The sequence below is a fragment of the Carassius carassius genome, chromosome 5 (genome assembly GCF_963082965.1).
Source record: "Carassius carassius chromosome 5, fCarCar2.1, whole genome shotgun sequence".
Classification (NCBI taxonomy): domain Eukaryota; kingdom Metazoa; phylum Chordata; class Actinopteri; order Cypriniformes; family Cyprinidae; genus Carassius; species Carassius carassius.
This window is the reverse complement of record NC_081759.1, coordinates 6,107,823-6,133,501: the sequence shown is the minus strand read 5'-3', so window position 1 is coordinate 6,133,501 and position 25,679 is coordinate 6,107,823. Positions and strand designations below refer to the sequence as shown.

Below are 25,679 nucleotides of genomic sequence, written 5' to 3'. Positions count from 1 at the left end.
ACTTTTCATTAAAGATAATCATTATCTTATGTTTATTAGATGTCAAAGACAGATAAGAAATCCAGAAAAGTGTCACTGTAACCAGTTCGGGCAAACTTAAATGATACATGGGAGTTCAGTGAATCATGTACAATTTCCATTAAATGATGCAATGAGTTGAAACGAGAGAAGAACAATTCTCAAAGTCTCTCAGCAGAGAGAAAATGCACAAGAAACACTTTAATACATGTAAAAAATCAGCACTTTTTCTTCTTCTTCTTCTTGTCGGCTTTGTTGGCGTCATCGTGAGCTTTCCTCTTAGCTGCTAGCTTGTTAGCCTGTTGGAAGGTGTGCATTAGATTCATGAACATTGAATTCTGTCAAGGTCAATGAAGCTTAAATAATGAACCAAATGTAGGTCAAGCACCTTTTAAAGTGTGAGCTGTGAATGACCACTGTGTTTATTCACTTAACCATTAAAGGCAGGGGAAGCAAATGGGGGTTTGTTTTGGTGATTTCAAATGTCAACATTGGCTACCAGAAATTGCTTACCCTGCCTTTAACCATAGCACTCGTTTACAAAAAACCATAAAAAACTAATGCATAAAAATAAAAACAATAACTAAGAATCAAAATGAAGTATTATTCTGAATCATTCTACTGGTTAGATATAGCATATAACATTGAAAAACGGTACCAAACACATCGATTTCTAAGCAGGCTTACCTCTCTGACGTGTCTCTTCTTGCCAAACATGATCTTGTCATAGAGGTATTTCTCTCTCTTCTTCATCATCATAATAGCCAGTCTCTTCTCCTCTGCCTTTTCCTCTTGTTCGGTGCGCATGCGGTTCTCTGGTTTGACTTTACCAGGGGTCACCTTTACTGACAGACTCTGAGGGAAAACCAGCACATGACAGACTTTTACATTCTATATTTTACATATTCCTCCACAAAATGTTATGACGTCACGTTATGTAAATCACAGTTATTACACACTGACTCCGAAACTTTCATCACATATATCACAATATTTTAAAGAAATATCATGATTCACAATTTCATCACAATTCATTGTCACGTTGGTTTTACTATTTTGTAAGTTGTCTGAGAATTACAGGCAAAATAATTTCCCTATTATAAAGCCAAACCCTTTCAAGGTAACAACTGTAAGTTGTAAAGCCCCCGTATACTTCAAACGAAGTTCACCTTCGTTTCAGGGCAAAAAGAAGTTCGAAAAGGCTGAATGACGGTATACTGTTAACGAACTTTCCAACACCCCCGCGCTGCTGGAGGTGGGGTGTAGATTCATGTAAACAGGACTTGCGACGGTAGCGCATATCCCCTAAACACAACAACTATGAAATTATGTAGTGGAGGTGTTTAGGAGCCAAAGCGAACTCCCCCACAAAGTTCGCATTGGTGAGCCGTTTTGAACTGCCAAAATGAACTCAAAACGAACTTCGTTTTGGCCTGATTTTGTTCGAAATGACATATCAGTTCATTCTTCAATTTGCTTGAAGTACACCGGGGCCTTAAGTCTGCAATTTTTGTGCCACTAAACAAACAAGCAGCAAAACTGCAAAAATTACTTCCGCAAACTTAAAACCATCGTACCTTTCCCTGAGCTCTCTTCTCCTCCATTTCAGCTAAATTAGCTTCATCTTCAGCCTCATCTTCATCCTCACTTTGATCATCTTCCTCTTCGTCATCTTCATCCTCCTCTTCTTCCTCCTCCTCCTCCTCTTCTGCTTCTGTGAACAGTTTGTTTGTGATGTCAACAACCATTGAACATTCACACACAATCATATGGCAAGAATCCTTTCATAAAGCCTCACGTGGCTTCTGTCCTCGCTGCAGGGCCAGGAGTTTGAGTTTCTCAGGAGGCACATAATCTCCCTCACTCTCCTCCACGAACGGTGACAGATGGGGCGGCAGTGTAACTCCCAGGAAATATTCCTCTACGGGTAACAGTATCTTTCCATTTACACAGTCATACACCCACTGGGGCTGGATGTAGTACCTGCCAGGTCGAGAAATGCATTAAGTACAAGAATATACAGTACATGTGAAGTAGACACTGTACAGAATGAGGGAGTTTTGTTTCAGACCTGTTGATATACTGTTTGTCGATGGTGGGTCTGTCCACAATGTGATGTGTGATCGTTTCGTCGGTTTCATCGTAAGTGCTGCCGATGCACAGTGATTTATCCCAGGACACCTGTCCACCGAAACACCTGCACAGTGTACAACACATTCTTATATACAAACAAACATCTTACTTTCGGTACATATACAAACTATCAACTGCTGATGCTCAGACTTCATATTAGTTTTACACATATCTTTTATACAAGGTTTGCAATTTAACACAAAAATACAAATAAATTAATACATTTTAGAAGAGTAAAAAAAGAATACAAGTATCAATAATCTCAAGACAAATTACACACTCTTTTACATGGCTGAATGGCTGCTAAAAGTTGAGAAAATCCATCAATGTTCCCACCATGCTGTAGAAATGATGTCACTTCCTGCATGTCACAGTAGAGTTTTTAAAGGAAATATCTATGCAGTGACATCAGTGGATATCAATTTTTACAGTCAAATGGACGTTGCATGATTTTTATTGTTGTAATGAGCGGAGATGAGACAAATACCTATTTGCTGATCTACTTTTGATTTAAATTATGTTAATTACTAGATTACAAAAAACATCTAAACTAATATCTAGTTCTACCTCTAAAGAACATGGAATTTGTGCCTTCACTTATAAAAAAAGTAAATAAAAGAACCCTATTTTGGGGAAAGTGTCGTAAATAAGATGGTGTGATAAAAATAAGTTAGTATGTCACACCTAATGACAAAAGCCAGCGATTCCCTGGGAACTTCTCTGTTTAGGAAAAACTTCAGCCCTTCGAAGAGCTTCTTCTGTTTGTTCTGCTCCAGCTCAGTCCTCTCTCTCGCCTCCATTTTCTCCAGGTCTTCCTGCAATTGAAAGTGCATTTCAACACCACATTAAATAAAGAGGACAAAGGTCGTCTGCAATCATGCCGGTTTCATCAGAATGTTTTTTTAACACCTTCAGCGTGTAACCATAGTAACAGTCTCCCTCAGTGAACTTGAAACAGGAGAATACGAAGTCCATCCAAAACAACAATTAATCAAACGCAGGTTGAGTGCTTCACTGACTCACGCTTCGTGAAGTGAGACTAAATAACAAGTGTCTTGTGACACTTTCTTTTAGTGAACTTGACGTGTGGAAAATTATTGTGGGGTCACATAATTGCATTAATTACAGATGGTTTAGCAAGTCGATAGGAATCTGATAGCTTTGAGTTTCCTACCAAACAGCTGTGCAAACTGCATTTTATGACAGGTGCTCTACAAACAAACTTAGTTACTAAATTAAACTAACTTTAAGCCTCCATTGTTTTTGCACTGTGACATTGTCATTCCTTGGATACATATACAGTTCTATGGAACCAAAAATGACCATATTCATATCCAATTTTATGATAATTCAGTGCATACTATAGTATTAAAATTGGACATGGCAAAATAAATAACTATGGTAATGATGACTGATTATATTATTATTATTATTATCTTCATTATTAATTACATTACCATGTTCAAATAACCATGGCAATAAAAACAATAATTGAGAACAATAATAATTTTTATTGTAGTAATCATTATTATTACTAGAGGTCGGCCGATATTTTTCATTTTTTAATATACCGGCATCGGCCGATATCCGCGTTTAGTAGCGCCGATTTAAAGTCAGGCACGTCGGTGGGCAGCCCCGTGTTATTGGTGAGGTGGAAAGTGCTGCTGCCGCATGTGAAGCACCCCAAGCCAAAACTTTTGGAAGATTCAACAACAGTCCTGGGAGATAAAGGTAGTCAGAAAATTTCACTCTGTAAATAGGGTGGAGAAGTTGGCAGCTCTAACAAACACTGCAGCGTGACGTTACCAAAGTAAACGGTCTCTGAGAGACAGCTGTCCTGGAGCTGCACAGAACCGTGAATGACATTTGTTCGGAAGCATGGTTTGATGCAGACAATAACCAGTTTTCCATCCAACTCATTTGTATTTAGGGATGTCAATATTCGATAATTTCCATGATCGATTGTCGTTTAAATTAACGATCAATTAATAACCTTAATGCTGCAAAATGCGTCTGCAGCGGTATTATTATGTGCAAAAGCCACTAGGAAAAAAAGCTCTCTCACCCGAATTAAAGGGGGTTTTAGTCTGAATAAAATGCTAGTAGCAGGACTGTAAAATGAATAGATGTGATTATGATCATTTGATAAAATGAAGAGAGCGCGCAATACGTTGGAGATCATTTTGCTTTGTTGACTATTTCCCGTGAAAAAGACCGCTGAATGCGTCTCTTTAAATGGTTTCGTGGCGCTCGTTGTTGTATTTTAAAACGCATCTGCAATGTTTTCAAATGACACTCTATAGTAATGGTGCAACGGATCATCATTGATCAATATCTTCGGTTCGGCACACACGTGACCCGCGGATTGATTTATGAAAAAAAAATAAAATAAATTGCGCATGTTCAGTCCACACTCAGTGGTCATGGCGAACGGAGGAACGGAGGAGCTTGAACGGCCCACGCATTTTGTATTCCCTGTCAGATATAATGATGAGGAAAGAGGTTAGAGTGAAAATATTGTGTCAGATCTTTATGAACAGGAGAAGAAAACAGTTGTGGATGAACTATCCCGAGCATCCTCTGTTGCGCTCACGACAGAAGGGACGTCCAGGGGGACGGAGAGCTCTGTGATGATAACTGCTCACTTCATCACAGCACACTGGAAGATGAGAAGTCGGGCTATTATGTTAAAAAGAAGATATTATGTGCACTTTAAGTTGATTTCATATATTTTAATTTAATAATTTAATGTTAATAAAAAAAGACAAAACGTATGTTTATTTGTCTTGGCCTTTTTTTTTTTTGCTGATCCGAAAAATGATCCGATCAATACGAGGACGAGCGAGCGCGGGTTTGACTAGATGTATTTGGAGGTTATTACTCATGTCTCGTTCTGCACATATCCAAATGTTTCCATATTCGCAATGTATCTGAATGTTAAACTATAATATTTTTTATTTATTTAATGTAAACTAGACGGAAAGATCATCCTCTACACATGAGCAAAAACCTCCTTGGCATAACAGCAGAGTGGACCGGTATACTACGGTCTATTTAAACTGACCAGTGTAACCTTTTAAATGTTTGGTTGACTGTACTTTATTTTAATAATGCACAGACTGCGATGTAAGTTTGAAATTAGAATGCACTTTAGATGTTCTGTGTCATTTATACCAAACACATATGTTGCTGGTTGCTAGTGTGTTTGCAGCACTACTGTTATTTATTTTTTATATATTTATTTTTTTTATATTTTTCATTTTAATTGATTTTTATTTCTAAAATTTTATTTATTTAAATGTATATTTAAGTTTACATTTATGTTCCAACAAACTTGAAACATTCTACTTGATAAATGCTCTAAAACTTATGTAAATGATTGACTTAATAAAAATGATAAAAAATGACCTGTTTTATATATTTAATACTCGGTCAGTTTTGTTTGGTTAACTTTGGATACATTTTTTATTTTAATACCGTGCAATGCACAAAATTAAGATTCGAGAGATGGTTCAAGTCAGTGCTCAATAAATGATGATAAGTTTCGAAATGTTGTGCATCCACTTATTATTAGTGTGACATTTTAGCATGCAAATAAAGGGGAAAACTTCAAGATATCGGCCCTAAAAATCGGCAGCACATATCGGCCATCGGCTGACCCTGACCTCTAAACATCGGCTCTAGAAAAACCCATATCAGTCGATCTCTAATTATTACTATTATATTTTTATATATTAAATTCTAATAATATTATATACATTTTATGTATATATATATATATAATACTGCTTTATAAATACTTAAAAACTAATGCCATCTCCAAATGAAAGTCATTAATATTGCTATTACTGTTGGTATTACAATTAACAACCATTTATAATATTATCAGAGTGTATAATAATATTAATAATAATAATAAATAATATTGTCCAAATAACAGTGAGTATATTATTATTATGGTTGTGGTTATATGGTCATGGTAATATCATTTATTAGCTATTATTATTATTGCAACTACAGCTATTTGGACATGGTAATAGAATTTATAAAGATATAATCTAATATTATTAAAAGATTGTAACCAGAGGTTATTTTTGTAAGTCACTGCAGGTGTTCACGATACAGACAGCTGTCGGTCACTTGCTCGCTCACCCCTTCAGCAGGGAAATGGTCCAGCTGTGCCTCCTCATCCTCCACTGAAGGAACTGTACGGGCCAGGCTGGCACTTAACGCTGACAGTTTCTGGTAGAAGATATAAAGATGCATATCTTTAAACACACTGTCATATTTGGTCCAATTTAATGTTGATATGAAAAGAGAAAATGAAATAGTCAGTACCTCAGTATAGCTCTCTGATTCCAGGGCATAATCTTCTTCAAACTCTGATTTGAGGCTGAACTCTCCTTGTCCATCAAGCTAACAAACACCAGAATACAAAAACAAACAAACATTCCATTGGAATGAACTGGAATTCTGCTACTGAAAAATAAAAAGGCATTTAACAGAAGCTCATTTAGTGTGTTTTACCTTGGGCGGGTAGACAAGGTTGAGGGTCTGGTAAAGGCGGAAGTTGACGAATCCAAGCAGCGTTGTGTAGAGTTCTGTAAAGGTGGCCATAACTCTGTAGTCCACATCTGTAGGGTGCTGAGGAGAGCAGGGACAGGGGTGTGTTAACAGACATTAGAAAACAATCTATCCTATAGAAAGACCTCAGCATCCAGAATACTGCGAAACAGAAGACACTGTTAAAAAGAGCAAAGAGCCATTCGTTAAATAGATTTTACATGGCTAAGTAGTTGGGTAACAACTGCAATATACTAAAAACAATTCCAATTCCTAAATAATAATAATAATAAAAATAATTAAATTAAACCTCATTTGCTCATTTGGTGTGTTGCAAATCCTAGTTGTGACTAACTACAACTAAAGTTAGGAATCGTTAAGATTTTTAAAAAGACATTTTTTTTTTAAAAACATTATGTTCACTAAGGTTGCATAATTTTATCAAAAACAATATCTAGGGCTGCCTTTGACTAAGGATTTTTCTGGTTGACTAGTAGTCGTTCATTTGAAGCATTAGTCGACTTCACACATGTATTAATAAACCGTTTAAAACAATATAATGAGTCTTTAATTGCTTACATTGCCTAATAAGTGCTCAAGCACACGTATAAAGCATTAACATTATAATACTTTGATAAACTAATGCTTTCTTTGTCTTCGGATTAAGAGATGAACTTGGCGACAAAGATTCATCATCTCCACAGTAGTGATGCAGCTGTATACATTATTTCATACGGATTAATCTGAGGAATAGGCTGTTTGTTTTCCATTTGAATTAGTTCATTTGAAAGCAGGCATTTCACTCTCTATAGATATATATTTAATATATGTAAGGCTAAGATATACACAGAGTATCGCTCTCAAGTTCACGGAGACCGAGACGGCAGAAAGCATGTTTTGTTGTTATTGCAAGTGCTCACAAATAAACAGTGTTTACAGATTTAAAATATTACTTAAAACATTTCTTATTATCAATGTTGAAAACTATTGTGCTGCTCAATGTTTTTGTGGAAACAGTGATACATTTTTTAATTCAGGAATATTTGTAGAATAGAAAGTCCAAAATACCAGCATTTATCTTTAATATTATGAATGTCTTTACGGTCTCTTTTGGCCAATTTTTGTCCTTGCGGAGTAAATATATATATATATTTTTCAAAACAGATTTTGTCCAATTTTTTTTTGTCTACGTTTACCGTGTACAGCTTCCCCGAGAACCCAGTAAAACTAGAGACTAAAAAAAGACTAAAAGGCTTCAGTCATCGGACAAAACGGCATCGCGCCTCGGGACTGAAAAGCTTCAGGTCTCAGGAAAAACTACGTCAGGTGTCAGGTCTCATACAATTAGGCATCAGATGAAACAGACTCAGGTGAAGTATCGTGTTTCCCCGCCCCATGTGACGTCACATGCACGCCGTTGCTGCTCGTAAGTACAATTGCATCAGATTTCTGTATTTTGTTGGAAATCTAGGACTTTTTGGAGATAAGGATGCAGTACTACTCTATAGGTCCTCAAGATTAAGATGAGATTAGGTGAAACTGTGTATGTTATGTACCCTTTAAAAAATATATTGTATATTTATACTCACATCATGGGCAAACTGATATGGCATGATCCATGTGATGGTTTGTCCCAGAACATCAGCCTGGTAATAAATACCCTTAATAGAAAGAAAAACCTGAAGAAACAAAAATATGATCATTATGAGATCCATAAAGTTGAATCATTTAATCAGCTTTTAAAATGCAGGTTTTTCATAGCTTATGTTTACAGTACTTTTCTCAGGGACCGTGAGGCGATGATGTAGTTCATCCATTCAATGCTAAGTCTCCGGCAGAGCTGAATTGTCTGAACATGGCATTTTCCCGTGCGAGCGAACGTAGAAAACAGAAAACACATAGAAAGGGCATCATCTACATCTCGGACCGCATCAATGAACGTCGGATACCTGGAAAAACAAAGCTATTTTAGAAACAGTAGGTGACAACGACAGATCATTCATAGAAAAACCGGAGCAAGTTATTCAATGTGGCTACTGAGCAAAATATTTTAGCAAAATCTGAGCTAAAGAAGCTAAATTCGGTGCCAAATATAGGTGACATATGTTTTGGAAATATAAGTCTGACTGACAGTTTTGGAGATTTCCCCACTCAAGTAGGAAAACAGGAATGAAAGCTGAACTTGTTGAGATATTTCATGGTGCTTTTAATCGAAAATAAGTTATAAACTGCAAATTCATGTCCATTGTCAAGAACTGTAATATTTGCTCAAGTCATATCAGTAACATGTCCATAAAGTAATATTTTTAACCAGCGAAGATGCATTAAACTGAAGGTAAAGACATTTATAAGGATTCTATTTTAAAAAATGCTGTTCTTTTGAACTTTCTATTCATCAGAGAATCTAATGGAATCTAATTTCAAAAGAAATATGAAGGATCATGTGACACTGAAGACTGGAGTAATGATGCTGAAAATGTAGCTTTGCACCATTTTACATTTAACAATGCATTTAAACAGAAAATAGGTCTTTCAAAGTGAAATATATTTTTTTATAATATATTACCGGTTTACTGTGTGTTTTTTTTTTTTTTTTTTTTTTACCAAATGCAGCTTGGTGAACTTGCATCTAAAGCATGAAAAAAAAATTATTGTCCCAAACTTTTGAACAGTTGGGGAAAAAAACCCTCACTTTCCCAAATTCCCAGACCCTGCTGTAAGCCGAGTAAATTGGACGGAGGACGAGACAGTCAGTCTAGCCAAGATAATTAATGTATCATATTCTTGAGACTTTTTGGATTCTCATAACTCATCTGTTTGTGAACAGGGACTGAGACTCTTCCCGTACTCATAATACTGTTTGGACACAAATAGGTGCTTATCACATAACACTGTCTGGACACACAGAAAAGTCATTCACAGCATGTTGATGTTGTTGGGACAGAGTTGAAGTGCGCCCCCTGCAGCTCACGGAGAGCACTGTGTACTCTCACCTCTCCTTGACTATGTGGTCCAGTTTGTACGCAGGCTTGTTCTCTTTCATTCTCTGCACTCCGCTCCACTCAGCTTTTCCATATGCCTTCCGCAGTTTCCGCACAAAAATCTACAACCAGGGAATGTATAGTCAGCATATAGATTGTATCATGAACTATTCCCTCAGTGAAAAACATAATATCAGAATTTAATCTAGGATGTCTATTTTTTATCTTTAGAACTTTGTGGCAAATAATACTTAATCTTGTACTTGAAATAATTAACCAAAACATGTGTTTTAATGTTGTTATGAGTTTTCACAAAAATAATTGCTAGAGTGTCACATGCACTGTTAGATCATGCAAACAAAGAAAAATAGTTAAATTAAATAAGGACAAAAGCATATTCCTAAAAAAAAAATAATGACCAGTTTTCAAAAAAATAAAAAAATAAAATAAAAATAATTCACACTAATAAATAATATTTTTCCCACCAATTTCTAACATTTTGTAATGTTATGTCACAATTGGTAAGCAGGTTCTTAACGTAATTTCCTACCGTAATTTTTTTTTCTGTAATTAGATAATGCTGACATAAAATATTGCAACTACTAAGCAACAAACTGAAATGAAAAAAGTTTAAGTACTAAAACAAATAAAAAAAGGCTAAATAGAAATGTAAAAAAGAGAAAAGCACATACAATTACTAAACTTTAAAATGGAAACAAAATATAAAAATATTAAAGCCAATTTCAAAACATTAATAAATCAATAATATAATAATACTAAAATAACACTGAAAGGGATGAATTTAGTTATTACAGAACCAAAATAAATAAATAAACTTTAAAGTAAATATTTCTTTAAAAAGCTGATATTTCTCTCTCTCACTTTCAGCTGCTTTCCACATCAGATCATCTGCATGTTTCTTTGGCATATATTTTACATTGTCATTGACACTGTTATTACCTACCAAACCAGTATTTTAGCTCCACTGTCATTTAATCTCGGGCTTGAACATGAAAAAGTGATCAAAATGATACAGATTATAGGATACAGCTCCAAACACAAAGCAGCATCTAGCTTTCCTAAAGCACAATTCTCACCTTGTACTCTCTGAACTTGCCAACGATAGGCTCATGCAAGAGGAAGCGGATGTCTTTCAGCAGGTAGAAGGTTCTGGGTGCTGTCGAGCCCTTGTTGACCTTCTTTTTGTGTTTGGGTTCATGAGGATAGATCCCTTTCAATATGCATAACCGCCTATTAAATGTAAAGCATGTATTAATTCAAAAACACCAACAGTATTTACATCTGTTATCTCAACTGGTGGTTCACAAACAAACCATTGAAGAAATACTAAACATAAATAATAAAATGCAATTAACGGCATCATTATACATTTTTGAGAAGATAGCAAAACAAAAACATCTCATCTTTTAATAACTTTTAAATATCTTTTATACTTTTAAACATTATTGATGTCAAATGTTCAATCCAAATCTGAGGTATTGTAGCACAAATTTATGTCATCTAGGAAAAGCTAGTTAAAAACTACTAATACACAACATTTAAAATATAACACTATATGTGCAGTATATGAAATTCTATATTATATTAACTATACTTCATGTAACACTAGGGCACAAAACCAGTAAAAAGTAGCATGGGTATATTTGTAGCAATAGCCAACAATACATTGTGTGGGTCAAAATTATGGATGTTTCTTTAATGTCAAAAATCATTAGGATATTAAAGCAACACTATGTAAATTTTGGCGCTCTAGCGGTTAATAAACAGAACTGCACGCATCCCGCGGAAAAACATTCTAACCGGAGCAACTTCTCCAAGTTTATGTCTATGGCGATTCACGCAAGTATGTGTTACTCCGCAGCGGTGACCAGCCAAACAGGTTAAATAGTCCAAAAATTATAACTTATTATAAATGTACCGTAGTGATTTGGGATAAGACAAAAAGCAGTTTTGGTAGATTAATTTATGATGTAATTTATGATGTAATGATGTAATTTACTCGCTTACAGAAAAAGTTACACAGTGTTGCTTTAATTAAAGATCAATTAAAGATATTTTGTAGATTTCCTACCGTAAATATACTTCAAATTATTGGACAATCTTAGGCGATTTTCTTTGTATTTTTTTTTAGTACCCTCGGATTTCAGATGTTCAAATAGTTGTATCTCGGGCAAATATTGCCCTATCCTAATAAACAACCATACATCAAATGAAAGCTTATTGACCCTTATGATTGGTTTTGTGGTCCAGGGTCACATATAAAGTATGAGGTACGTAAAAATACCAAAACCCCAGAAAAGAACACAAGTGAAATGCTTTGTTTTGTTGACCAACCTGAAATCAGCCAGACTCAGACTCAGCTTCTTGCGGGCTTTATTCCTGCTGATATAGTTAGTGGCTGATCCACTCTCATACTACACGAGAAGAAATGACAGGTTAGAAAGTGCTTTGACAAGCGGGAATATGCAGAAACGACACACATATTTCATACGGAGTCGAGTCTTAAGATGATTTAGACTTAAGAACCCTTATTTCATTCCTCTAATGCTGTAAAGTACCGCTAAAAACAGATGCAATGAATATTAAAGTTACACAATTCTAGTAAAAATGATGCTGTGGTCATTTAAGAACCATGTATATGTTTATCAAATGTCATACAGAAAACACTGTTAAATGTTTAGAGTATAGTAACATGTTTAAAGCACGCATGTCTTCAGGGCCCTGCGCTCATCAGCCCTTCATGCTTTTTACCGACAGTTCTGCTCTAAATCATATTCTTACCTTCTTCTTCTGTAATCCGCCCATTACAGCGGAGTTTGTTTTGTTCACTCTACAAAACCTTAATTAAAATCTATTGCAAGTAAAAGCAAATCGATCTCAGCACAGATCCAGTCGTAACGTGCGTCTTCCGAACACACGTGTTTTGTGTGACGTCCGTCAGCCAAGGACCCCTTGAATTGAGGCGCACGAGTGAATGCCTGCATAGAAAGTCATAAACGTGTAGCAATTACGCACAAAACCGTACTACACGTGTAATATTTTTATAATTTATTATATGTATAATATATTTATGTTGTAATATAAATACCCAATATATATAATTTAAGGTATGTGTACATGAAAAGCAACAGCAGCTACATATAACATTCAATATTTATGTAAATATTAAAAAGTGGGCTAGTGTAACTTCTAAAAAAATCTATCTATCTATCTAGGCCTGATTGTAATGCAATAGAAATAGATACATAGCATAAAAGATAAAATATAAAAAATTATAAAAAATATAAAAATATAAAAAAAATATAAAAAATATAAAAAGATAAAAAAAAATTTTTCTAACTGCACAAATAGAAAATGGGCAAGACTATTAATTTCTCAATGCTAGATAAACAATATGATAAAGAACAATGGAAAAAAGGGGTGTCATTTGAGTAGAGAGAGAGAGAGAGAGAGAGAGAGAGAAAGAGAGAGAGAGAGAGAGAGAGAGAGAGAGAGAGAGAGAGAGAGAGAGAGAGAGAGAGAGAGAGAGAGAGAGATACTGTAGTACTCAAGTGGGTGTCTCTGTACAGTATCAGTTCAGTGTGAAGATTGGGATGTTCATTTTGCAGAAAGATAAGGATTTTTTATAAAAATGGGTTGTCTGGGATTCCTCAAAGACTTTTTCCTGGGTTTCTGGGACTATGAGACTCCGAAAGTGATGGTTGTGAAGGACAGAAAACTAGGAGTCATATACAGAGCTGTGCAGTTCCTGGTCATCACATATTTCATTTGGTAAGAATCTGCTTTCCACTGTCTGCTGTTAGTATTGTACTGAAAACTTGCTTTACATCCATCACAAAATTATATATTTTTTTATAGCAAATATACATATATATATATATATATTTATATATATATTAGTATATAGCATATTTATCTCTGTGCTAGACAAACAGAGAACACTGAAATGCAAAACTTGAGTTATTTTATAGTCTCTGGGTGATTGATTTTACTATAAATCCAAAGAAATATATATTTTGCATAAAAATAACTTGGTGAGGTTTTAGTTTGTTTTGTTATCTTTTGGTTTGTTTCGGAGTACAGCTGCAAAGAAGTCGAGACAAATGCAGAAGTAATGCAATAAAACAAATCAGTGATATAGAGATTTATCTATAGCATAGATGAAATGTCAAATCTAATTAAAACGGTTTCAATTTCAACTTTATACAAATTCAGTTCCTCTATTACACATAAAGGTGTGTTTTGTTTTTCAAGTTGTTCATGTGTTCAGATGCATGTGGATGCATGTTTACGTCATGCTTCATTTGTGCAGGCATGTATTTATCAGTCAGAAAGCGTATCAGGAGACAGAGACGCGTCCAGAGAGCTCGGTGTACACTGAGATGAGAGGTGTGGCCTTGCTGGAAGACAGCATTCAGGACACAACAGAATACGTCAGACCATCGGAGGTGAGTAAACTGCATTATTTTACTCCAAAAAAAGAAAAAGTTTCCAGGGCAGACCAGATATCCTCTGTCACTTCAGATACTGTAACATGATCAAATCAAATGTTCCCTGTTAGGTAGTCTTGTCATGCATGGTCAACATTACTATTAATTGTATAAACTCTGGATTTCTTAACATACAGGGTGGTGATGTCATCAGCACAATTCTTAGAAAAGAAGTGACGCATGATCAGACGCAGGGCACGTGTGCAGAGGTGAGTGCAAAACATACATAGCTGCATATAAATACAAAGTATTCGTGTTTTGGTTGGAAAGACTGGTCCGAGTCAAACAGCATTTTCTTCTTTGTTTTTCAGCACTACAGTGTTGCCAATGCAAACTGCACACAAGATTCTGACTGCACTGAAGGGGAAATAGATTTTGATGGACATGGTGAGGTTTACTTCTATAATAAATACATACATACTGTACATACAGTGCCCCTCCATAATGTCATTTTCATTTTCATTGTGACCCCTAAAATAAATATCAAAATAATTTCAGAATACTAAAAGGCTTGGTGTTATATCGACATGTAAACTTGTTTTTGAACAGGTCAAAGAACAGGACGGTGTGTCCCGTACTACAACGACACATTCAAGACCTGTGAGATCAAATCCTGGTGTCCCATTGAGAAACATGCTGTTGTCAGGTATTGTGCTTTTATTGACTGATCTTTCAGAAATCAAACCGAGAAATGCACTTAAACGTCTTTCTTGTCCCCACAGAGAACCAGCTTTGGAACAGGCCATTAATTTCACCGTGTTCATTAAGAATGCCATCCATTTCCCAAAGTTTAAAGTTCTGAGGCACGTCGATGAGTTTCAGCAGAGGATATGTCGAAGCAATGCCAGCATGCTTTTTAATGTTTGGTTTGATCAAGAAAAAGCATATAATAAAACATAAATGTTATCAGAAATTCCTGTGTACACTACAGTTTTGGTTACGATTATTTATTTTAAAAGATGTCTCTTATGCTCTCGAAGGCTGCATGTAATTGATCAAAAATAGATCACAAACAGTAATAATGTGAAGTATTATTACAATTTAAAATCATTTTCTTTTATAAAATTTATAGTTCTTGTCCTTGATTCTGATTGGTTGAGCAGCGTTCAAAGCTGTTGTAAATTACTCCACTAACATACTGTACACCTTTGTTTACATTTGTGTGTTACTCGGCAACCACTTTGTTGCAACCAGAACCGTTTCTGAGGAACTACATTGTTTTGCGGAAGAATGTTTTTATTAATATCATTATATTTTATTTGCTTTGTTTCATATTTGGAATAACCGTTTTATAAAAGCAATAATCCCTGTGAAGCTGTGGTTTACAGTGAATTTATAACAGCTAAAGAGTTTTTTTAGCCCGTTACCTGTTATAAATTCACTGTAAACCACGGCTTCTTGCTTTATTTGAATATATTTTAAAATGTAATTTATTCCTGTGATGAAAAGTATCATTACTCCAGTCTTCAGTGTCACATGATCCTTCAGAAATCATTCTAATATGCTGATCTGCTGCTCAAGAAACATTTATCATTACCAATGCTGATCTATTAATATGCATGTAGAAACTGTGATACACTTTTGTCAGGGTTCTTTGGTAAATAGAATGTTCAAAATAACAGCTTTTATTTGAAATAGAATTCTTTTGTAACAATAAAAATGTCTTTACTGACACTTAAATTGAATGAAGATTGAATGCACCCTTGCTAAATTTATGTTTATGCTAATGAAATTGCTTATGGTTTCTACTATAGGGGCAACATCAAACCAAACAAGCCAAAGAAATTGTTACGGTGCCATTATCACCCAAAAACCAACCCGTATTGTCCGGTGTTTAGCCTGGGCTTCATCGCAGCACAGGCTCGAGAGAAATTCAGTGAACTTTGCAGAACGGCATGTATACGGCTTCATGTCAAACAACAAATCAACATTTTTTTTCCTTTTGAATGCAGTCATTTTTAACAGCGTTAATGTATATTTTGAATGTCATTTTCTTTAGGGTGGAATAATTGGTGTGTTCATTAACTGGAGGTGTGATTTTGATATGGATCCGTCAAAGTGCATTCCAACGTATTCATTCAGAAGAATAGACATTAGAAAAAACCAGTCCAGCTCAGGATATTACTACAGGTATGAGCTCTCTTTATGAATTCCAATAATAAATTGTAATTAAAATGATGATCATTTAGTGAAACATATGAACTCCCAAACATTTCAGGTTTGCAAAATATTACCGTAAGGATGGTGTGGAGTATAGGACACTCATAAAAGCCTATGGGATTCGCCTGGATGTCATTGTTCATGGACATGTGAGACCATACAGGAAGTACATTAGTGACATGTTGACGCCTCATATTAATCTCTACATTTCTTTTCAGGCAGGACGATTTAGTCTGATTCCAACCATCATCAGCACAGTCACGGCCATGACATCAGTAGGAATTGTACGTTTTTGCTGGATGCATATTTTGGGTTAAAGTGTGAGATAATGATGTCTTAATGATGCTGATGGCAGACATAAACACTTCACAAATTGCATTTTGCGAATGATTCTCAGGTTGCACTCACAGTGCTTGACCTGGAGTAACCCTGTTAGAAAGAGGCATTTCCAGACACATATCCAGCTTGTGTTCATTTGTCCTAATGCTTAATAAGAGTAAATGTTGTCTCCTTTTCTGTCAACTATAGTGCTCTATCATCTGTGACTGGATCATGCTGACGTTTATCGATAAGAATGAAGTCTTCAGCGGAAAGAAGTTTGATGATGCAAGTTAAAAGGATGGAGAATATTACCCAAAGTTGTAAATAAAACATTATGGGAGTACGTTTTACAAGAAAATACTATTTCATTTTTTTTTGCCTTGAAGTTACTTAATATGGAATAGTAAAATTTGCTAGAAATTTCTGAGAAAATAAAAATTGGTGACACTCATAAATTGCTAGTAAACTTCACTAATAATTACAAATGCAATTAACATATTTAAATAAATGTGTAATTTGGAAGTAGAAATTCAGAAGTAATATTTTATGAAAGCTTGTTTCCACCACAGGATAAAAAACAAAAACCTCTCATACTTTTTTTTTTAAATTTCATTGCATATAATGCTACAATTACCTTTAAAATTTTATTCAAATATTTGTTTAAGATTATTAGATTTGCTAGATTTAAAATCAGTATTCTGAGAAAAAGTCAGAAGATATAAACTTAAAATCATGAGATGTAAACAGAAGTGATGACAAGTTTGTTTTGAAAATCTGAATTTATATCTCACAATATTCAGTTACTTGAAGCAGAAACAAGTTTTCTAGTATTTTCTTGTAAAATATACTCCAATTATTTTAGTTCTACTTACAACTGTGAAAAAGTATTTTTAGTGTATAATGTGGTTAGAATATTTTTAATTCATTTAGTTTTTTTTAACAGAATAATCAAAAGCTTCCATTTCTTTAACCAGATCTCCAAGGAACCCAGTCAGCCAATCACAACAGACCTCATGCTTACAAGCTATGGCTCCACCCACTCGGACCTCTCAGATGGCGTGCCATTATAAAACATCCTGCCATCACCAAAAACTCTCCAGCGACAGCATGCTGCCAAATATACAGCACCGTAGGATACTTTTACAAAAAGAACAGGATATTTAACTGTCGTAGGAACAACAAGTGTAGAAAACAGCACAAAATGTCATATCGGAATCTAGAAATGCTTCAAAAACAGGCAAAACCAAGTATCTGTTAAGCTTTGCTTCAATAAATGTTAAACAATGAACATCAATTAATGTTTCTTTCAACTACACAATGGGTTTGCATGTATCCTCCACCTCTGAACTGTCATGAAAATGTTTTCCTTCTGTAAAATGTGACATATTTCCATGAAAAAAATCTTCAATAAGAAAAACAATCATTGAATATTCGGTTTTTATATAAATGTGTCACATGACTCAATTCTTAGGACTTAAAGAAGCAATTGTTTTGATCAGACTGTTAATGTTTTGAACAAATCCCACAAAATAACCATGAATTAGATTTCATAACAAGTGACACTAATTTAATCTGGTGATCAAAAAAAAGGTAGACAAATTCTTTCCAATTGATTCTTTTTCTGGGAACCTTCCATCAAAAAACATCTTGTTTAAGGTAAGATGAGACGGTTTCTCCAAAGAGCAGCACTCTGCTAACCTGATAACAACTCTTCCTATGATATTGGTTACAGTAATGAAATTTAGGGGAAGAGTAACTGTGTCTGCCCAGCTCTACTCTAAATCTGATTAATAGAAACGTATCGATTTATGCAGCTCACACTTTTGAGGTTTATGTATCAGTCTTTTAAGTAATGATCAAGGGTATATATATAAAACCTCATCTCCCCAGACAGGAAAAGAGATTGAAACCAGATGCTGAAGAACATGGACAGTAGGACTATGTAGCCGTTTGTCTACAGCACAACATACTCTTGTATCCATTCCTCACAACAGTTCTATTGGCTTATATATATATATATATAAAAATAAAATAAATAAATAATAATAATATGAAAGGCAACCAATTATAATTTCGGATAATATTGCCGTGTTGACAATATTTGTCAAAGCACATTTGTTTTTTTTTTTACAACCAAATTCTCATCGAGGCTGCACATATTTGTTTATACAGTCCAACTTTAATATATTTTAAAATGCAAATTACTCCTGTGATGCGACCCTGTCCTCTTTTGGGAGAAAGAAACATTTCAGTTAAAGTGGTGAGTACAGCAATGCCAATTCACAACAGTGGTTGGATTCAAATTGAACAGCATGTCATACATCTCCATGACGCCCAGGTCTTTGCCTCAGAGATAAGAAATCAAATTATAATGTGCTAATGTAGAGTGGGCAGGAGCCAGGCAGGGATATGGTTCATCTCATTAAGTTAAACTGGGTAGTTGCTGGCAATTGCACCATCCTATATGTGGTTCTAAAAACTTAAAAGCCATATTCTTTACAGAATTAAACTTATAAACGTAAAAAAGCTATATTCAAACAGACCATTACTAATGAGACATATTAGCTGCATGCCACTATGAACAAGAGTGATACCCCTCATCTGCAAATATCATAGCAGATTCAGTTAGCAACCATGAATGTCCAAAATAATAATTTGCATTCGATTACTTAGGAAGTAGTGATTGAGGATCATTACAAAAGTAAATTTCTCATATACAAAAATGTTTATTAACACAAATAAAAAAAGTTCCAGTACAAGAATTGTTCCACCGTTTCATATGAATTCAGATCGGTACAAATGGCTCAAATGACAAATTGTGTGGCACAAATGATGGCGTGTATCTGGAGGAAAAGCACCTACGCATTCATACTAAGCACCCAGTCAATGGTCTCTAACAGGAAGTTCATGTTATAGTGGGCAGCAATGTTCCGGAACACCTCCACCTGCTCAGTGAAGCTCTGTAAACAGGCAAACAAGTGGAAATGAGCAAACATGAGACATTACATGACTAGGTGGTCCATTAGCTGTAAAATGTTAGGTAAAAAACAATACTGTTAGCCTGAATGCACTGTAAGTTGCTTTGGATAAAAGCGTCTGCTAAATGCATAAATGTAAATGTAAAATATTAAGTATTCAAAAGTTTGAGGTCTGTGATATTTGTAAAATATTTTTCAAAGTAGTCTCTTATGTTCATTTTGTCGAAATGTAGCATTACATCACTTGTGCACCTATGGATCCTCTGCAGTGAATGGGTGCCGTCAGAATAAGAGTCCAAACAGCTGATAAAAACATCACAATAATCCACAAGTAATCCACACCACTCCAGTCCATCAGTCTTATTAAGCTTCTTGTTTATAAGAAAACAAATCTATCAAGACATTTTAACATTAACCATTGCTTGTGGCCAAAATACGAGTCCATAGGGCTGTAATGGTACACAAATATTACGGTTCGGTTTGTATCTCTTTTTCCTTTATGTCACGGTTTGGTATGGTTTTGGTACAGCAGAGGAAAAAAACTATACATTAAATTGCTTTTTCATTATTATTAAACAATTGTTTATTGAACAAATTGCTCTCTTTAAATAAATTCAATCAGTATCACAATTCACAAGGAGAATAATCTACCTTAGGTTTGCTCTAAACAGGGAGCTCTTTTACATTCCTATAAGTTTATAATTAACAACAGAGCCCAAACTTAAATTTAATTGCTATTTATTTCTAAATATAATAAATCAACACACAACTTTACTCAGTGGCTGTCATAACAGATTTATTTAAACATGTTTTAAAAAATAAAGACATCACTAACAGGTAAAGTAAAATATGAGTACCGTATTTTCCGGACTATAAGTCGCACTTTTTTTCATAGTTTGGCTGGTCCTGCGACTTATAGTCAGGTGCGACTTATTTATCAAAATTAATTTGACATGAACCAAGAGTAATAAACTAAGAGAAATGAACCAAGAGAAAACATTACCATCTACAGCCGCGAGAGGGCGCTCTATACTGCTCAATGCTCCTATAGTATACACTGGAAACATAGAGCGCCCTCTCGTGGCTGTAGACGGTAATGTTTTCTCTTGGTTCTAAATAAATGCGACTTATAGTCCAGTGCGACTTATATATATGTTTTTTTCCTCATCATGACGTATTTTTGGACTGATGCGACTTATACTCAGGTGCGACTTATAGTCCGAAAAATACAGTATATAGTCCAATATTTTGTGAAATGCTCTTTACTGGACTTAATTTCTCTAGTGAACCAACAAGCTGTGGACCCTAAGGTAAATGAAATGCTACATGACATTTTGTTTACTAGCAGTTTTATTGACGTCTGATTGAGGTTAAAACACTGATTGAGTGATTACATGAGGCATGAGATGTTCATTCATGTTTATTTCGTGTTAAACTAGTAGTAAATAGTAAGGGATGATCGCTTTCACGCTGACATTTCAACTGAGGTGTTTCTACAGCGATCTGTCACGCCACATCAAAGAGAGCCAAAATGGAATTTGTTTGAATTTCCTGATTTTTTTTAACTTAATTTGAAAGATGAGACTTTGTTTCTTATCAAAAGTAACTGCATTTAACTGGAAGTTTCTAATTAAGTTCCACTCGTGCAGTGGTTAAAACAATGCTGTATTCGTTCTGTAAACGTGTACTGAACCGAAAGACCCCATACAGAAACTTTTTGGTCATTTTTTACGAATGTGTGTACCGTTACACCCCTAACAATCCATAACATTTCCTCCAGTGGAAAAATTCATCTCCTGTCGTCCTCTCACATGAAAATTCAACATATTTGTTTAGTACTGTTTTCACTTGTAAATGCTGCTTGATGTGTGTATATTACTTTCCTGATTTAGACGAGACAACATTTTCATTGGAATAAAGCATTATGAAGACATTAATTGATGGACTGGTGTGGTTTACTTGTGGATTATTGTGATGTTTTATCAGTTGTTTGGACTCTCATTCTGACGCCACCCATTCACTGCTTCCATTGTTGAGCAAGTGATGAAATGCTACATTTCTACGAATCCGATCCCATGAAGAACCAAACTCTTCATTTTCAGCAAATTTTTTTTTTTTTTGGTGAACTATTCCTTTAATGCATCCTTTCTGAATAGAAGTATTAATTTCTTTCAAAATTAATACATAATTTGAACAGTAGTAATACTAATATGTGGAAGTATTAGCAATTTAGTTTAACATGAATACCTTTGTGGTAAAGCTGAGGTTGAAATCTCCAGCACAGCTACAGTACAGCGGCATGTTTGCTTCCTTCACACCTTTGCATTTGGAACATTCCTATGATGGGATAAAGGACCATTTACATAAGTGAAGGTCAATGGATCTGCATATACATTACACTGGGACATTTAACACTCAAACATTTTACTATCAAAAGCCTTCAAAACCCTCTGAAAGCATCAGAAACATGGTAAATAATACTGTAATACTGTGTCCCTCACCAGGTCTTGTAGTGTGTAACTCATGAGCTTCTTCTGGAGCGCCTCCACCAGGGCCATTTCTATGGACTCTGTGTCGTACTGGGCCTGACAGTTGGAGCAGAACCACTGAGGAAGAACTGAACCATCCTACATAGGTAAAAAGGAAAGAAGAGCAAAGTGAGAATAGTACACACCCTTTTTTAGCTAGCTTAATCAGATGACAAAGGTGTGAACACCAAGTAGTATTATGACTTTCAAAAAACCACTGGAATCCGTTAAGCAAATGTAAACACGAATGAGCAGCAAACTTTATCATTAACTGCAGATTCAAATGAGAGATAAATTGTTACAAGAGCCCTGTTGTTACCTGGGAAACTGCAGGGTCTTTGCAGAGGTCAAGGTCACGACAGAAGTTACAGTGGTGGCAGATGACCTCTGGCAGGATGTAGGACTTGCAGGGGTCACGGAACTGGGCATCCTCCGAAAATTCTCCAACATCCACCAGTCGCAAAAGATCTCGCTTCAGTTTGTTCACCTGATTGACTATGTTGGCATCCAGAGAGAGCACCTGAAGGGATGTTACAAACAATATCAGACAGGTGTGAGGTCTTCAGAAAAATGTACTCTACTGTTCAAAAAGTCTCTTATGCTCTGCAATTTATTTAATCCAAAATACAGTAAAAACAGTAATGTTTAAGCAAATCTGAATCTTCAGCAAAATAATCATTGCTGAAAACATTAGCTGCTTAATTGTTTTTGTGGAAACTGACACTTTTTAAAAATTCTTTGATAAGTATAATGTTCAAACAAATACCGTTTATTTGATATAGAATCTTCATAAAAGTTTTTACTGTTATGGTCATGTGTTGTTAAGAGTTTAAAACACAATACTGCAGTATAAAAACACAGGAGCAGGAGGTGCGTGTTGATACCTGGCAGACGTATTTAATAAACTCCAGAGCTGGGTTGTTGAGGGGCAAGTGAGAACCAGGAAGAACAGGAAACATCTCAGATGGGAGCGTAACACTGCGAGTGCTTGACACTTTCTTCTGAATCTTCTGAGTGATAGTGAAGAAGTTCTGTGTGAGTTCACTAGACACATACTCCTGAGAGAATGTAATCAAACCTACAAAAGCACAAAGACAAGAAAAATAAAAACACTTAGACAATCTTGTAAAACATTTTCATTTTGATTTTAATACAGTAAACATTTAGAAAGAAGTAGATTTTTTTTTTTCAATATTTCAACTTCGAAAATATAAAATTAAAATATTTGAATCAAACAATAGTGCAAATAATTCATTAGGATTAATTTCATTGAAAGTGTATTAGAGAAAACATTCATAAATAACCCATTACAAAAGCATTCACTCAATATTTCAGACAAAGCTGAACAGATTTATGTCTTACCAGGAAGTGCACTGACATCCCCAGTTGGCTGCTGGGATGCTTGGGTCACTCCTCGTCTCTTAATGGGAGTAGCACCAGGAGCATTTCGCCGAAGCTCTTGTTTCATGCTGTGATAGACAGCTGCAATATAGGCTGCAAACAACCAACCAATTTTAATGAAATGATGAAAAATTATAATAAAATTGACAAAGGGCTACACCAAAAAATAAAAAAAATAAAATCTAAATCTGTGCATTATGATTAACTTAATGATAAACTTGTCATTATGATTCAGAATGTATTGAAAAATTTCAGGTTTCATGTTTATATGTTCAAGGTTTGTAGTGCTCGACAATTTGACCAAGATTTTGTGATTGTATATCAACTTGACTATAAAATAATTTATCATTTTTACTTCTACTCAAAGTAACTAAATAATAACAAAAAATAAGAAACATTGCTATAATATTTCTTTGTAAAATAAAAAGTTTATCATTTAATTAAAAAAAAATATATAATTCTATTGTAATTTTACAGTTGCAATGAAAATCTCATATTTACGGATGTCTTAATTTCTGCATTTTTAAACCTTAAACCATCAAACCTTTATTTTGATGGAAAACCACAGAGAGCCCTTAAAGCATCTCTTTTGCTGCTAAAGGTTTTATTTATTACACATTTGGGAAGATGAATGTTAGAACAACCCAAACTAACATGGAGCTGCCCACACGTAAGAACACGATGCACTTCACTCCAAAACACGCAGTGTATATATTAATTTAAATAAATCACCACAATTGATAATTGCACTAAGCCATGCTGCAATATCAGTTTTATTTAGATTATTTGTGCAGTCCTAAATCGTCGTACATGAAACAAACAACACAAACTCATTATTATTATAAGGCTGAACAATCTAACAGTGAGAGGAATTTTGAAGGGTCAAACAAATTAAACCTGTAATATTACCTGAAATGATCACGAGAAAGTATTTCTGACAGGATGCTGTCTGAGGAAGGTACTGCATGATGTTCCAGTTACTTTCAATCAAGTCTTCTACATCATCTTCCCCATCCTGATCTTCATCCTCCCCTTGGTTTTCTTCATCTTCTTCCTCTTCCTCACTTCCATCCTCCTCCTCTACATCCTTCTTTTTCTTCTTTTCATTGCCATCCTAGAATGGATAAAAAATGTGTTAAAACTCAACTTGAGATAAAATGCCAACAACGCTTTTTACACTTAAAAATGAATAACTTGTAAAGAGAAACAAGCCGTTTCTAGGCCCTGTGCTTTACCTCTCCATAAAGAAGGCTAGAGGGCAGCTTTCCCTTCACTCCTCCATAGTTAGTTGGATCCATCCACAGCAGAAACTCCCAACAGCGTGAGAATGTGATAGACAGAGAGTGGAAGATCTCCTTTGAATGGATACTAATGCCGAGACACAAGACAGGAAGACAAAAAGTAAACAGAAAATGAATCCAAATAATCTAATACCAAATCCGGGACTTCAGACTTTCACCCTGCATTAGAAACTAGGTTAAGAGTCTAGACAAGAATGGGATTTAAAAAAAAAAAGGTTTAAAACCTGTTGGTGATGTACTCCACGTATGCAATGGCATCGTCAATGCGCCGTTTCTTAGTGCAGAGGATGAGACGGTTGAAGTTTCCATAGATCACAGATGAGCCCAGGCGCTTAAACTCTGCCACAAGTCTGACATGTTTAGAATAAGAGGTGTGAACAACATGTGCAGTCATTCTGTGGCTCAAACAGCACCGCATGGTTCGATCAACACCAAAGCCATGGGTTTAACTGATAGTGTATACTTTGTGGCTTTGGGCAAAAGCATCTGCCTGTCACGCAATGTCCGAACTGTTAGAACTCTTGTGAACAAGCAGCAGGCGCCTGAGACGACTTCTTCATCTTCTGTTTTATGGCAGATCGCAGACTTAAGTGCATTACTGTCACCTATCTCTCAAGTGGACCATTGACACTCTTAATTGAGATTGTAGATAAAGAGTCTGCGATCTACCATAAAACAGAAGTCGTAACAGGCGCCTGCTGCTGTGAAGCACGTTCACAAGAGTTCTAACAGTTTGGACATTGCGTGAATCAGAGGTAAAAACTATATAAATACTGTTCAGTTT

At 35.2% G+C, this 25,679-nt stretch overlaps 3 protein-coding genes across 5 annotated transcripts in view; 1 reads left to right on the top strand and 2 right to left on the bottom strand.

The window, feature by feature from the left end:
• On the bottom strand, window positions 1-12,681 carry pes (pescadillo). 2 transcript variants are annotated; one of them, XM_059549590.1, is made up of 15 exons: window positions 12,498-12,681; window positions 12,051-12,130; window positions 10,793-10,946; window positions 9,708-9,817; window positions 8,492-8,663; window positions 8,304-8,393; window positions 6,679-6,795; window positions 6,490-6,567; window positions 6,304-6,393; window positions 2,836-2,966; window positions 2,090-2,215; window positions 1,817-2,001; window positions 1,596-1,726; window positions 706-873; window positions 1-317 (listed from the first exon to the last, which is right to left on the bottom strand). In XM_059549590.1, exons 1-15 carry the CDS (start codon window positions 12,519-12,521, stop codon window positions 237-239), a joined length of 1,737 nt encoding a protein of 578 aa, XP_059405573.1. In that variant the 5' UTR covers window positions 12,522-12,681; the 3' UTR covers window positions 1-236. The 2 variants fall into 2 exon arrangements, with proteins under 2 accessions (XP_059405573.1, XP_059405572.1); XM_059549589.1 differs by having other exon boundaries at window positions 1,596-1,732; window positions 12,498-12,680.
• Window positions 12,682-13,238: 557 nt separating this feature from the next.
• On the top strand, window positions 13,239-17,975 carry p2rx2 (purinergic receptor P2X, ligand-gated ion channel, 2). The gene is made up of 12 exons (XM_059549056.1): window positions 13,239-13,487; window positions 14,029-14,164; window positions 14,344-14,415; window positions 14,518-14,593; window positions 14,756-14,852; window positions 14,929-15,009; window positions 15,961-16,099; window positions 16,206-16,336; window positions 16,425-16,515; window positions 16,585-16,650; window positions 16,895-16,972; window positions 17,662-17,975. The coding sequence occupies exons 1-12, from the start codon at window positions 13,348-13,350 to the stop codon at window positions 17,755-17,757; spliced, it is 1,203 nt and encodes a 400-aa protein (XP_059405039.1). The 5' UTR covers window positions 13,239-13,347; the 3' UTR covers window positions 17,758-17,975.
• A 1,418-nt stretch (window positions 17,976-19,393) lies between these two features.
• Window positions 19,394-25,679, bottom strand: part of pole (polymerase (DNA directed), epsilon) — a 34,305-nt gene continuing 28,019 nt past the window's right edge. For both annotated transcript variants that reach the window (XM_059549586.1, XM_059549585.1), the window contains 9 exons: window positions 25,120-25,245; window positions 24,830-24,962; window positions 24,504-24,708; window positions 23,556-23,687; window positions 23,078-23,271; window positions 22,513-22,713; window positions 22,167-22,292; window positions 21,913-22,002; window positions 19,394-19,647 (listed from right to left, as the gene is read on the bottom strand). In XM_059549586.1, the coding sequence (XP_059405569.1) occupies window positions 19,546-19,647; window positions 21,913-22,002; window positions 22,167-22,292; window positions 22,513-22,713; window positions 23,078-23,271; window positions 23,556-23,687; window positions 24,504-24,708; window positions 24,830-24,962; window positions 25,120-25,245 (1,309 nt within the window). In that variant the 3' untranslated portion in view covers window positions 19,394-19,545. The remainder of the gene's footprint in view (window positions 19,648-21,912; window positions 22,003-22,166; window positions 22,293-22,512; window positions 22,714-23,077; window positions 23,272-23,555; window positions 23,688-24,503; window positions 24,709-24,829; window positions 24,963-25,119; window positions 25,246-25,679) is intronic.